Genomic DNA, 12,286 nt, shown 5'->3' with positions numbered 1-12,286 from the left:
CAAATCAAGTTAATATAAATAAGGAAGCGGAACGACTTAAATTGTTATCTCAAAGAATTGTAGATGTGATTCTATTTTTAGCATGTAATAATCTTCCTATTCGAGGAAACCATGAAATAATAGACATGTCTAATAATGGAAATTTTTTATTTGAATTATTAAGTAAATGTGACTTTGCTTATGGATTATATACAAAAACAACAAAAAATCCCAAAAATAGAATTGTATATGATTTAACACATACATTACAAGAACAAATTATTCCTATGTTAGGAAATGAAGATCTTAACAAAATTAAAACTATACAAAAGTAGCCATATATAACAGTATCCAGATGGATTCTACAGTTGATTTTTCCCATAAAAAGCAAACTTCCGGTTTTATTAGGTATGTAAATTTTGAAGAGAAAATATTAAATATAAATGAGACATTTATAGGGTTTATTGAAGTTACTGATGTGACTGGAGAAGGACTAGAAAAAGTTATATTAGAAATATTATGAGACTTGATTTAGATATTATGGATTGTATTGGGCAGGCATATGATAACGGTAGCAACAATGAAAGGAAATACAGTAGACTCCCGATTATCCGCGCCTGACGCACTAAGTTTTCTTTCTTGCTTCCAAGCAAAGGGAAAATGCTTCCAAAGCAAGAAGCAAACACAAATGACTGATTTCTTCAAAAAGGTGTAGTTTTACAGTTATGCTTTTGTAATTACATAATACATTACAGTATTAAAACAGTACATATGTATTAATTTTTCTGTGCATCCTTGACGCCTCTCGTAAGTACAAAGCACTTTTCTGTTTTCATTAACAAAATGCATTTTAGGTAAGTTTTGAGTGATATACTAAAATATTAAGCGTTAGTTAAACGTTTCCTGCTGTTTATTTTACGTTTTATTGTACATAAAACGATTTTTCAAAGTTGGAAAGACTGTTTTCTCTTTTGCTATACCCGTTTTTAGCTTTTTTCGGATTATCCGCGCGGCGGCCGCGCCACCCAATTCCGCGGGAGTGTACTGTATAAAGGTGTACAATCTAGAATAATTGCTCTAAACCCTTATGTGATTTATGTGCCTTGCCTATGACATTCCTTTAATTTATTAGTTTGCGATTCCGCTTCCAGGAATAAATATTGTAATTTTTTTGGATATTGCATCGTTTATATTGCTTATTTTCTGCAGCTACAAAAAGATGGGAAAGTCTACAAAGAATTTAAATATTACTCTTAAACCATTATGTGACACTATTTGGTAAGCCAAATTGGATTCGGTTAAACAGTGTATATACAGTTTAAACAAACTTGTAATGAATTTATTGATGCAAATGACAATAATATAGCGGTATCCGAAGCTAAAAGTCTAACGGAATTAATACAAGAAAGGATATTTATTGTGTGTTTAATAATATGGTTTGCAATAATTTCCAATATAGCACTATCAATAAGTAATTTCAAGTAAACACAGTTGTTCTCGACTGGGCTTTCAATTTAGCCAATAAAATTAAAACTAAAATCCAAGATTTAAGAACAAAATTTAACTCATTTTTAGACGAAGCAAAAACGATAGCACGTAATTTGAATCTTCCAGAACATTTTTCTGAAAAACGAATTTGAAAAAGGGAAAAATTATATTTCGAAACAGCAGAAAATGAAATAAAAAAAAACGGTTGAGGATTTTAGATGTTATCTTTTTTAACTCTGTAAATGATATGTTATTGTACAGATAAAAGATAGATTTTAAAATATTTCAAGTTATTCACTGGTATAAACACTCCAGAAAAAAAGAAAAAAAATTAGAAAAATGTGCCCAAAACTTTGTAACGTTTTATGATAACAATGTAGATGAAAACCTAATCCAAATAATTGTTTTGCTACGGGATTTGATTTTGAATGAAAGAGATTTAAACAACGCTCAATACTTATTGCAATATAGACTAATTAATAATTATGATGATTTATTTCTAAATGTATTAACTAAATTAAAACTATTTTTTACATTGCCAATTACTATAATAAATACTGAGCGCTTTTCCAACTAATTAAAATTAATAAAGAATTGTCTTAAATCAAGCATGTGTGCATAACGCTTAAATGTACTTGCCACACTAAGCATCGAAAAAGAAATTGCAAAAAATTGTAATTTTCTTCTAATAATAGCAAAAATAAAATTATGAATTAAATAAACAGGCAATAGTAATAGATGTTCGTATTTGTAGTTTTTTTTAATTTTTTTATTTTACAAAATATTTATTACCCCAAATAGTTTTTTGCACCTGGGCTCCTTCGTAGAGAAGGCCGGCTCTGGTTAATAAGTTTAAGATAGCAAAGTTATGATTATAATTCAAAATATTTTTTTATTGATAAATAAGATACTTTCCGCATTTTCAGATCAAGTATTCAGTTTTGATTTTTTTCCCCTATTCCTCGACAGAAATAAAGAATGATAGAAAAAACCCTCTAAAGTCTGAAATTAAGTTCTATTAAAAAGTATGAATTAGAATCAACAAATTGATCAAATAATCTACAAATGCCTAGAATCCTTGTTTAAGCATGTTTATGCAATTATTTGTAATCATATATTTTCATTTAATTATGCATCAATTTTTAAACACCATTTCAGATATATTTTAAAAACAGTTTTGTTTAAAAATCAATTAAGAATTAATTTCAAGTAATATTTCTAAGAGTTCCATTTTGTAGGAAATTGGCTGTATTTTTTTAAAATAATAGTGAACTTTTTTTTATATATTTTTCGAGAAGCAGTTATAAATGTATTATTCAATTTAAATGCAATTTATCATCGAAAGAAAAATTGCTTCATTTCTTTTTTTTTTTCTCTCAATAAATTTAGTAATATTAATTCATGAGCATGCAGTTGAAAATCAACATTTTTTTTTAACTCATTGAGTACCACGTTAGTCATTAACTACGAATTCTGAGCCTTTAAATATGCTTTATTTTTCAAATATCATTTCTAATATTGGAAGTAATGTTTCATTGCAATTTTAATCTAGAAGTGGGAAATATTGTTATTCGATCATTTTATATCATTTTCATTTACCGTTTAGAAAACCTCAGCACTGAACATTTTGATAAATGAAATGCATGATGATCTAAACCGAAAATCATACAACTACATTTTGTCTAGTTGAAGTTTTCAGAATGTAGTGCTCGATCACTTTCATTTTCTATTTTTTTTTTTTCAGGTGTTTGTACAAACTGAGCTTTGTGACGATGAAGAAGTTCAGACCTGTGAGATAGAATTAGTCAATAAATGGACACAATTTCCTACTAAAGGGACTTCTGGATATGGAGGTTAGAAATATAACTTATCTATAAATGTTTGATTATTAAATAATGTCTTTTTTTCATAAAAAAAGAAAACCAGAAGTTCTTTGCTCCACTTCCTTGTATATTTCATGTAAAAAACGTCTTTTATAACGAGCAATCAAAGCTTATTGTATTTACATTTTATGTAACCGAACATTTCTAGTTTATCGATAACTAGTGGGAATGGTTTCTGGTTTACTCTCTAACCGAATAAACTGTGAACCTTCGGCAAAGCCATGGATGTTAAAAATACAGATTTTTATTACCAGAATTCCGCACATGAACATTTTGTGCTTCAAGTAGCATGGTGAAGAAAATCGATTACAGTCTAGTTTGTGCCCCCCCCCCTTGCCAAACATTTTACATTTTGTGATTATCGTTTCCACTTGTGCTCGGACAACCAAACGGATAGACTTCCTGTGAATGGATTTCTTTCAAAATTTGAGAAAGTTTAAAAAATTGTTGTTAAGGTTATTCGCTCTTTTGTACTTATCGTGTGAACTTATATTCTACAGCCGAAAAGACAGAATTTCTTAGCAGGGATTTCGCTCAAAATTTTATAGAAATTTTCATATTGAATCTATAATTTACCAAATTCCATCCATCTTGCTCACAGTATTTTTTTAGTTCAGCAAGAATCGGACAGATAAACGTAATTCCAAAAATGTACTTTTCAAACGATGAAAGGTCAGAAAAATAAAGATTTGTCAAAATTGCGTGTTCGAATTTTCGAATTCTTTGTCTTTTGCAATATTTTCTATTTGTACATTTCGTATACAAGAAAATAAAATTGCTGTCATGCACATAAAAGCGACAAATATTTTTATTAAGAAAGAGTGACATCGACTATAAAATTGACAGATTTTCCTTGGAGGCGAATGATAACAGGAATCTATTAAAAATAAAAACAATGTTTATCCTTCCTATTTGAATAAGCACATGTTTTCAAAACATCTTTTATAAAGAATGTTCTTGCCTTTGTAATTTGACCTAATCAATTTATTGCCGAACAAACTAATGTTAAAGAAATGCCAGATTGGAGAATGGCCGTTACGGACAAACATATACCCTCTTAATTTATTTCCAGATCCCGTTTGCATGCCCAAACATTCCCCGTCAATCCAAAATATTACTTAGATTTGATTTATCACTATGTCCAATCCAACAAGCTTCTGCTGAGAAATCGAAATCGTAGAACACTTCTTGTTTACTTGTCCAAAATGTGAAACAATAAGGGCCAATATCTAGCAAAACTAGGAATTAACTCATTGAATTTTGGATTTTCAATCGATCAGAGCTTTTAGGGGGAAAAAAAACTATACTTTTTGGAGTTTTTTTTAATTACCATTAATGTACTGAATAAAGCATTCCAAAGTCTTTTTTATGTTTTAACATAAAAACTTAAAAGATATATTTTCTAACTTTCCTTCAAATAGTAGCTGAAAACAAGCACCAATACACCTGTCAACCTTAGAATCTTGATAGTATAGCGAAGAAATTAAGCGTGCCTTTTCAACAAAGTACTTATTGCTACTCCAAATTAAGCATGGGTGTACAGATTTGATGTAATTACTATATGTCAACTTTCATATATCTGTTTCGTTGCATTTTTGAGTTATCGTGTTCACCATACGTGTGAATATATGAAGAGAAAATTTTTTCAAAACAAATGTACATGCATAATTTAAAAAAAAAAAATGGACTTAAGAAGTCTGAACCATGTAGAATCATCCAAATCTCGAGATCATTTTTTAATTTCTTGTATACGAAGTATAAAGGAAGTACAGTTCAAACTCGAAATTTTGATGAATCTCCACTCTCGAGACCTCACTGAATTCAAAAACACATTTTTGATATTATGTCTGTATGTGTACATGGCAACTGAAAAGAGCTATGAGCTAGATGTATAAAATATGGTGTATGGCCTTACAACCAAATTTATAGACTTCTATCTAATTTTGAGCGAAATTCACCCAAAAGAAGTATGTCTGTCCAGTTGAGTTGTTCCGACAATTACATAATATAGATAATTATAAAACGAAGAGAATTAAGTAAGTAAATTTTGCCGCACAGATTTAATATTTAAATACCTATATATGTCTCAAATTTAAAACCAAATCCATTAAGGGATTGACTTTCTGTCTGTCTGTGCTTTCACAAGCACGTTAAAGCGATAACTCGATAATATTAATTTAATATACAATTCAGTAATAAATATACAGTTGCAATTCTATGTCAAATCTTGATTTTGATCGGTTAGAAACAAAGCATTTGAAATTCAAATTCGATTTTCGAGTACCTTTTGCTAAATGCCAGGTTAATCACCAAAGATCACACAATAGATTCCATAAAAATGCTAATTTCATCCAAAGATCAGTATTTTGTAATTATTGTTTGCCATATTTTGTAATTAATGCCATACAAATCATTCGTGCCATAATTTTATGCGGAAGAAGGAATAACACCTTTATAAAAGAGTATGCGAGAAAATTTTGGAGAGATCACTTCCTCAGATTATTTGTTTTGACGATTATTATTCTTTCTTTCTTTTTATACGAGAGAGTAGAAAATCCTCCTGGTTTTGCTCCTTATGAAAATTTTTTAAATAGGCTGTTGGCTATATTAATTTAATTATTTATATTATCTTAATTAGTGTTATTATCTACTGATTTTACTATAAGATATTATATTATTTAATAATTTAATTTATTAAATAAAGGTTTTTGTATAGGAAGGTAGTTTTTCTTCTTTTAGAAAATTATAAAATGTTTTAAATACTTTAAAGCAATCAATTACAAATTATTACATGTAAAAATAAATAAACAAAATGTTAATATATGAAAAAATTAATTATGAAATATTATCTTCATGTTTTAATATTAAATTTTCATTTTGAATAACCGATTTTGAGGATTTAAAGGATTTTGTTAAATATATTGGGCGTGTTTTGTTATTTTTGCATTTTATTGTGTTCTTTTTAATCTAGAAATATGTATGCTGTAGAAATAATAGTTCTGAAGCTATTGATTATTACTTATGCAAATTAATTATTTAATTTCAGAATATTCATCAAAATTTTAAAGAGACCGGAATAATGCTTTTTATATGAAATATTTCATTTAATTTTCGAACAAGAAACGTTTTTAAATACATCAAATGCATTAATATCATAATTTTTCTTTCATAACAGGCGATACAATATCATCCAATGATGATAAAGTAGCTGCTTGGAAATCTTTGTTTAATGTGCAGTCTACAAAACTTACAAGTTTTCTTCAAAAAAGTAGCAACGTAAGTTTTTATTATTATTTGTTTCTTTTTAGATTATTTTCTGAATGAATGTAAAGAGCATTAATTTCTCGATTTTTTTGAAATTTATTTAAATTTCCATGAAAAGAAAATTTTCAATTTGGTAAAATTCTCTATACACCATTCCATTTTCTAATTTGATATATTTGTTGCTTCAAGAATTTAATGTTTTTAAAATAAGTACATTTTCTATATTTCATTTATTATAACTGAAACTTACTTTTTTTAGTGGAAATGCTTTGTTTACAGAATTTGCTGAACATCGACATATACAAATGCATTCATTTTAATAAAGAAATTCTCCAAATTTCTGAGAGGACTGCTAGAATTCTTAAAAATCTCTCAAGACTTATTTATCGTCTTAATGTTTCTATAGTAAATATATAGTAGTTTCAATAATAAAAAAGGCAGAAAATTCTCATTTATAATGTTTTTAAGTGTACGGGATTGAGTCTTTAAATTATTTTTAAAATATGTGATTATTTTTTCAGACGACTGCCTCAAATGTATATTTTGATATTCATTATAATTATATTGAAAGTAAATTTTGTGTCATTATTATATTCTTTCTCACGACGTGGTTACATGCCGCACTTTCAATTTTTTTTTCACAAAAACTGTATCAATTGTTATAAAAGAAGTGCAAAAATATTTTTAAAGGAAAAGCTGCACATATATCATTTAATTGTCAAAAAATTAAGAATTTTTTTGTATAAAAAATCTTTATATCATTTTGATTTCCTTACTGTTCATAGAATCTTATTATGTTTACTGAATCTTATTACACAATTTTATATTTCAAAATTTTTTCTTCTAGGTAGAAATGTTGCATTTCTGCCAAAATATTGAATGTTGTATTTAAAAATTGGTACTTTTTGTTAAGTTAACAATAGTTGCCGCTGTGCAAAAATTATGATGCGAAATAATGAGCTAAAACTTTTATACAAAGTTGCTAAACTGTGAATAAATGAGAAAATTAAGAAAATGTATATTGTGAAGTGAGTGATAAGTTACTGAGATTGACGTGTTTTTCGGTGCTGGCAAAATTATGGTAAAAATTTCAAAAATTTATTGTAATTTTCACTGTTTCACACTATTATGTAATATTTATATTGCTACAGATAAAATAGTCCCATTTATAGAGCATGTTTTTAAATGCAGTAAAGAAACTCATAAAGAATGACCTATCAAATAATAATAGTAGTAATCACGGACTCTCCACTCATTTGCATGAGAAAATAAACGCAAAACTGTATATAATTAACTAAAAGTAAACCAAAAAGTAAATTTCTGCTAGTTTATAATATAATATTATATATACACAGTTGAATCATATGACTATTCAACGCATTATGGCATCGACGGAGCAGGGGCCATCACATAACTCGTGAAGACTTCGAGGGGGAGGGTCTTTCTGTTTGATCTATCGATAGTGTTTTCTCACAGCTTTTCACGCGGATAAAGATGTGAGGAATTTGGTGGCCAAGACAATAACTGTAATTCTTCCTTATACTCCTCGAACCATGCACGAACTATTTTGAGCGTATGGCATGTAGCATTATGCTACTGAAATACCCCATCATTTTTAAGATGCATAGTTGACATGTAAGGATGTATCTGATGGATAAGTATGCATAGCTATTGAGGGTACCTTCTACAGAAATTAATAGTTCAAAATCATGCCAAGAAAACATGCCCCAGATCGTCACACTTCCTTCTCCAGCTTGGTTTTCGGAAATTTGTTTTCTAATGTCTGTCAGCGGATATACTAGTAGCCATTTGATTATTCTATGTAGTAGAAAAAAAGACACATCTGCAACCTTTTTCCTCTCTTCCAGGGTCCAATGTTTGTAATGTAAAACAAATGCATGACGTTTCTCGCAATTCACGCTTCTCAACATGAGTGCTGAAATCAAATGTCTGTTACAAAGGCCAATACGCAACGAAGTGTTTTAACAGTTGTCCTCGGTAGCTTTCAGGTGCATTGCTGCTTCATCTGGGCCATCAATGCATGGGAGATAGTGCGTCGATCACATTTGATCAGGCGTTACAAGTGACGTTCACCCCTACAATTAGTGACCCGTAGGGCCACATAACCTGCACCCTTGGATTGCACACTTTCTTGATTCTTCCAGTTATTGTACACATTCATTACGGCAGTACATCAACACTTCACGAACGCTGCGGTTTCATAAAGGCGGCCAACGCATATTCTGTACCCGATGATCATTCTCATTGCAATACCCTTTAAATTGCGTAACTCACCTATTACGGCAACTATTACTATGTGAACACGTATTCTGAAACCACCTTAATGTGCCGTCCAACGAAGATATTTCTCATTCTTTTATATAATCAAACTAATGATCCGTTTTCGATTAATATTCTATTTTATCATGTAAAATGATACCACCTAATTTGATAGGGGGTATTTTATTTTTTCTTCCTTTCCTTTTATTTTTGTTTTGGATAATGAAATGTAAGGAAATGTTTTCCTTATATTTCATTAAATCTTTTGAAGATTTTTTTATGTTTCGAGCAAATGAAAAATGTTATTAATATTTCTTCTAAATAATGTTACATTTTTTCATAACTTGTCCGTTTTACTTTTGAAAGTTCTTTTTAAATAATAAATAATTTACTTTTTAGGTAATATTAACACTTTTAGATGAAGAATTTACTGCATTCAATGATGAATTCAAGACGAAAAAGAGACAAGGCCTCTTTTATAGTGATGGTTATTATGTTCTTTCTCCTTTAAATTTTTTATCAGGCAAGTCTCCTTTAGAATCGCTTCCTTTCTATAATCCGTTCAAATATTATATTTAAATAGAATTCGCTAATTTTTATTTATCTATTATTATGTTTTAAAAACCATTTTAAAATCATTCTTTTATCAACCTCATCAAGTAAAGTTGGACAAAATATGGATTTAGACGAATTAAAAAAAAATTCTTCTCTATTCCCAAAATTTATCCATTGTAAAATTCCCAAGACATATAGAAACTGATATAAGCTTTTGATCATATCTCGAAATTAAACGATATTTTTGAATCTCATTTAATTGGTAATTCTTTCTGAAAAGAAAGAATCTAAAACATATCATTAGAAAGCACTCTCATTTAATTCTAATTCAGTTATTTGATGTAATTTTTACAAAAGATATCGTGAAAAACATTTCTGTGGCAAATTAATTTGATAGTATTTTTCTTTAACTTACATTTTTGAGAAGTAATAAATTTTTTTTTCTATGTTATTCATTTAAATTCCATTTCGAATAAAAGTGAATTGTAAGTAGCTGCTCCTACGAAACAGCCGCTATTTTTAGCAATTTGGATTATGTTAACTGGTTACTTTCTTCCTTACATTTAATAATGTTAGCTAACACCTGAATCTCTTTATGACTATTTAGTAGTATTATAACTTTAAGATTTTTGTATTTTTTTATATGTCTTTTTCCTTTTGTAAATTTGTTTGTTTATTCCTGTATTATTTTGCCTTTAGGGAAATTTGTCGATTGATAAGCAAATTGTTTTTCCTTTTGTAATTTTTTTGTTTTTTTCTGTATTATTTTGCCATTAAGGAAATTTGTCAATTGACAAACAAATTGTTTCTTGATTAAAAAATGTGTGTTTTAAAAACTTTTGAAAATACACAACATATCAATCATATCAATATGTAAAGTATTCTGATGGTTCTAAATTATATTTTTGATAAAAAAAATTGCCAAAATTGTATTAGTTTTGTAGTTAAAGGAGATATTTGCAATTTTAAAAACCTATTGAAAAGCTGCCACAGAATTTCTGAATATTCTGTTGCATCTTTTAATATTTAATTTTAGCAATCTATATATAATTTTGGTTTTTTTTTATTAATAAATAGAAAATAAATAAAAATATTAATTTCTATCTATATTAAATAAATAGAAAAGACGAATATTTTTATCAAATTTTGTGACAAAAGTATTGATTATAGACAACAAAATAAAACGCTCTCGAATAATATGAAAAGTTTAAAAGGTTTATATCAGTTCGGTAAATAATATTGTTTTTGTTTAATTTGCTGCTTTAATATAAAAATTTGTTTCATTTAAAATTGTGCTCATGCTCTAAAAGAAGCTTTTTTTGTACTTAGGTGTTCCAGTAATACAGGTTTACTGTTCTGAAAATAGTCCATATATTATCACCATATATGGTAATATGATAGAGGTAAATTTATTAAATCCTACGATATGATTTTGTCATCACAAATATAGTTTTCAAGAATTAACTTCATTTTTTTTCTCTTTCAGTTGCCTTTTGAAAATGATACGGTCATGGAAAAAGGAATAATTTGCGTATGGAATGCGTTGGACAGTAAGACTCCTGAATAGAAAGTATCTAACTTGTTTTTAAACTTTAAGAATTTTTGAAGGTATTATAAAAGTATGTATAGAATAATAAAATTTTTATCATTATAGCATTTTAACTGCAAATAGTCAACCTTCCTGTGGAACTTTTGGTCCGGGATTTTCTGATGTTGTCATTGCTGGCATGGTATATTAGCACTTCCTACTTTTTTTACTTATACAAATTAAATAAATTTATACAGATTTCACAATTCCATAATTTATTAAATATTACTAATTACCAACCCTAACTTAATATCGCTTACTTCAGATGAAATTAAATATGATTTGTTCTGTTCTTGCATATTCGTTTAATGGCACAATGAATAAGTGAACTCATACATTTCCACATCCCTTGATAGATTCGAGTAAAATGTAGTACACTAGTTCCTTAGTATCTCGGATGATTAATTACCACATATTAAAAAGTATCTATGCTGCCTATAGAAAGCAAAATTAAGGTGAAAAGATTCTAAGACGCTCCATCATAATTTCAAAACATATTGCACAAAATATTTTTTTTTTCATCGTCTTAAAAGTTATATTGGATAAAAGTTATTTTATAGATAGATAGAGCCATTTAGGACTTATTCCTCTTTTACTTAATTTTGCCTTATGTTTTAGTACTTTCGAATTGTTAAAATTTTAATGTGCCCATTTGAGTTATCATGTCCTTTAAATACTAAGTTTTTTTCTTTTTTTCTTTTCCTTTGCGCTTATAGTAAAGCGTATAAAATTTAGCTTATTGTAAACTAATCGTTTTTGGCTACAAGCTGATTCACTGGAATAGTGATTTTATCTTTGCATAACTTGATGTTCACGATTCCTTCAATAAAGTACGGCACGTTGTGTTTCGCGGTACTGAAGCATCATTTTCTGATTCGTCATACAAACTACGCAGATAATAAATGGAGTCCTTCCTTACCTTTCAAAAGTGGGAGAAAATCACGCGATTAAATATTTGACAGAGCAATGAAATCAGTTTGAATTTTTGTTCATCAATTAAATCTATTGTTGAATTGCTAACATTTTTTTTTTTTTTAATGTTCGGCAACTAAGCTGTAATCATTGAAAAAAATTATTTTTGAATTTTAAAATAGTTAAAAATTAGTATTATGCAATAATATTTGCGGAAAGTATCTTTGGTAAATGACAAAATCTCGACTTTTAATTAATTAAAATTTCAAAGAAAAAATTGCTTCCTGGTGAATATTTTCACTCTCTAAAGTGTTTTCTGCCAATTTTAGTAACTCTA

At 28.2% G+C, this 12,286-nt stretch overlaps 1 protein-coding gene across 3 annotated transcripts in view; it reads left to right on the top strand.

Annotated features, from left to right (window-relative positions):
- The window catches only part of LOC129981101 (cytoplasmic dynein 2 intermediate chain 1-like), a 51,122-nt gene that overhangs the window by 20,244 nt on the left and 18,592 nt on the right, over positions 1–12,286 (top strand). For all 3 annotated transcript variants that reach the window (XM_056091787.1, XM_056091779.1, XM_056091795.1), the window contains 6 exons: positions 3,212–3,320; positions 6,526–6,626; positions 9,294–9,417; positions 10,779–10,852; positions 10,936–11,015; positions 11,104–11,179. In XM_056091787.1, the coding sequence (XP_055947762.1) occupies positions 3,212–3,320; positions 6,526–6,626; positions 9,294–9,417; positions 10,779–10,852; positions 10,936–11,015; positions 11,104–11,179 (564 nt within the window). The remainder of the gene's footprint in view (positions 1–3,211; positions 3,321–6,525; positions 6,627–9,293; positions 9,418–10,778; positions 10,853–10,935; positions 11,016–11,103; positions 11,180–12,286) is intronic.

This window comes from Argiope bruennichi, chromosome 1 (assembly GCF_947563725.1).
Source record: "Argiope bruennichi chromosome 1, qqArgBrue1.1, whole genome shotgun sequence".
Taxonomy (NCBI): domain Eukaryota; kingdom Metazoa; phylum Arthropoda; class Arachnida; order Araneae; family Araneidae; genus Argiope; species Argiope bruennichi.
The sequence above is the reverse complement of the archived record's forward strand: the minus strand, read 5'-3'. Positions and strand labels throughout refer to the sequence as shown.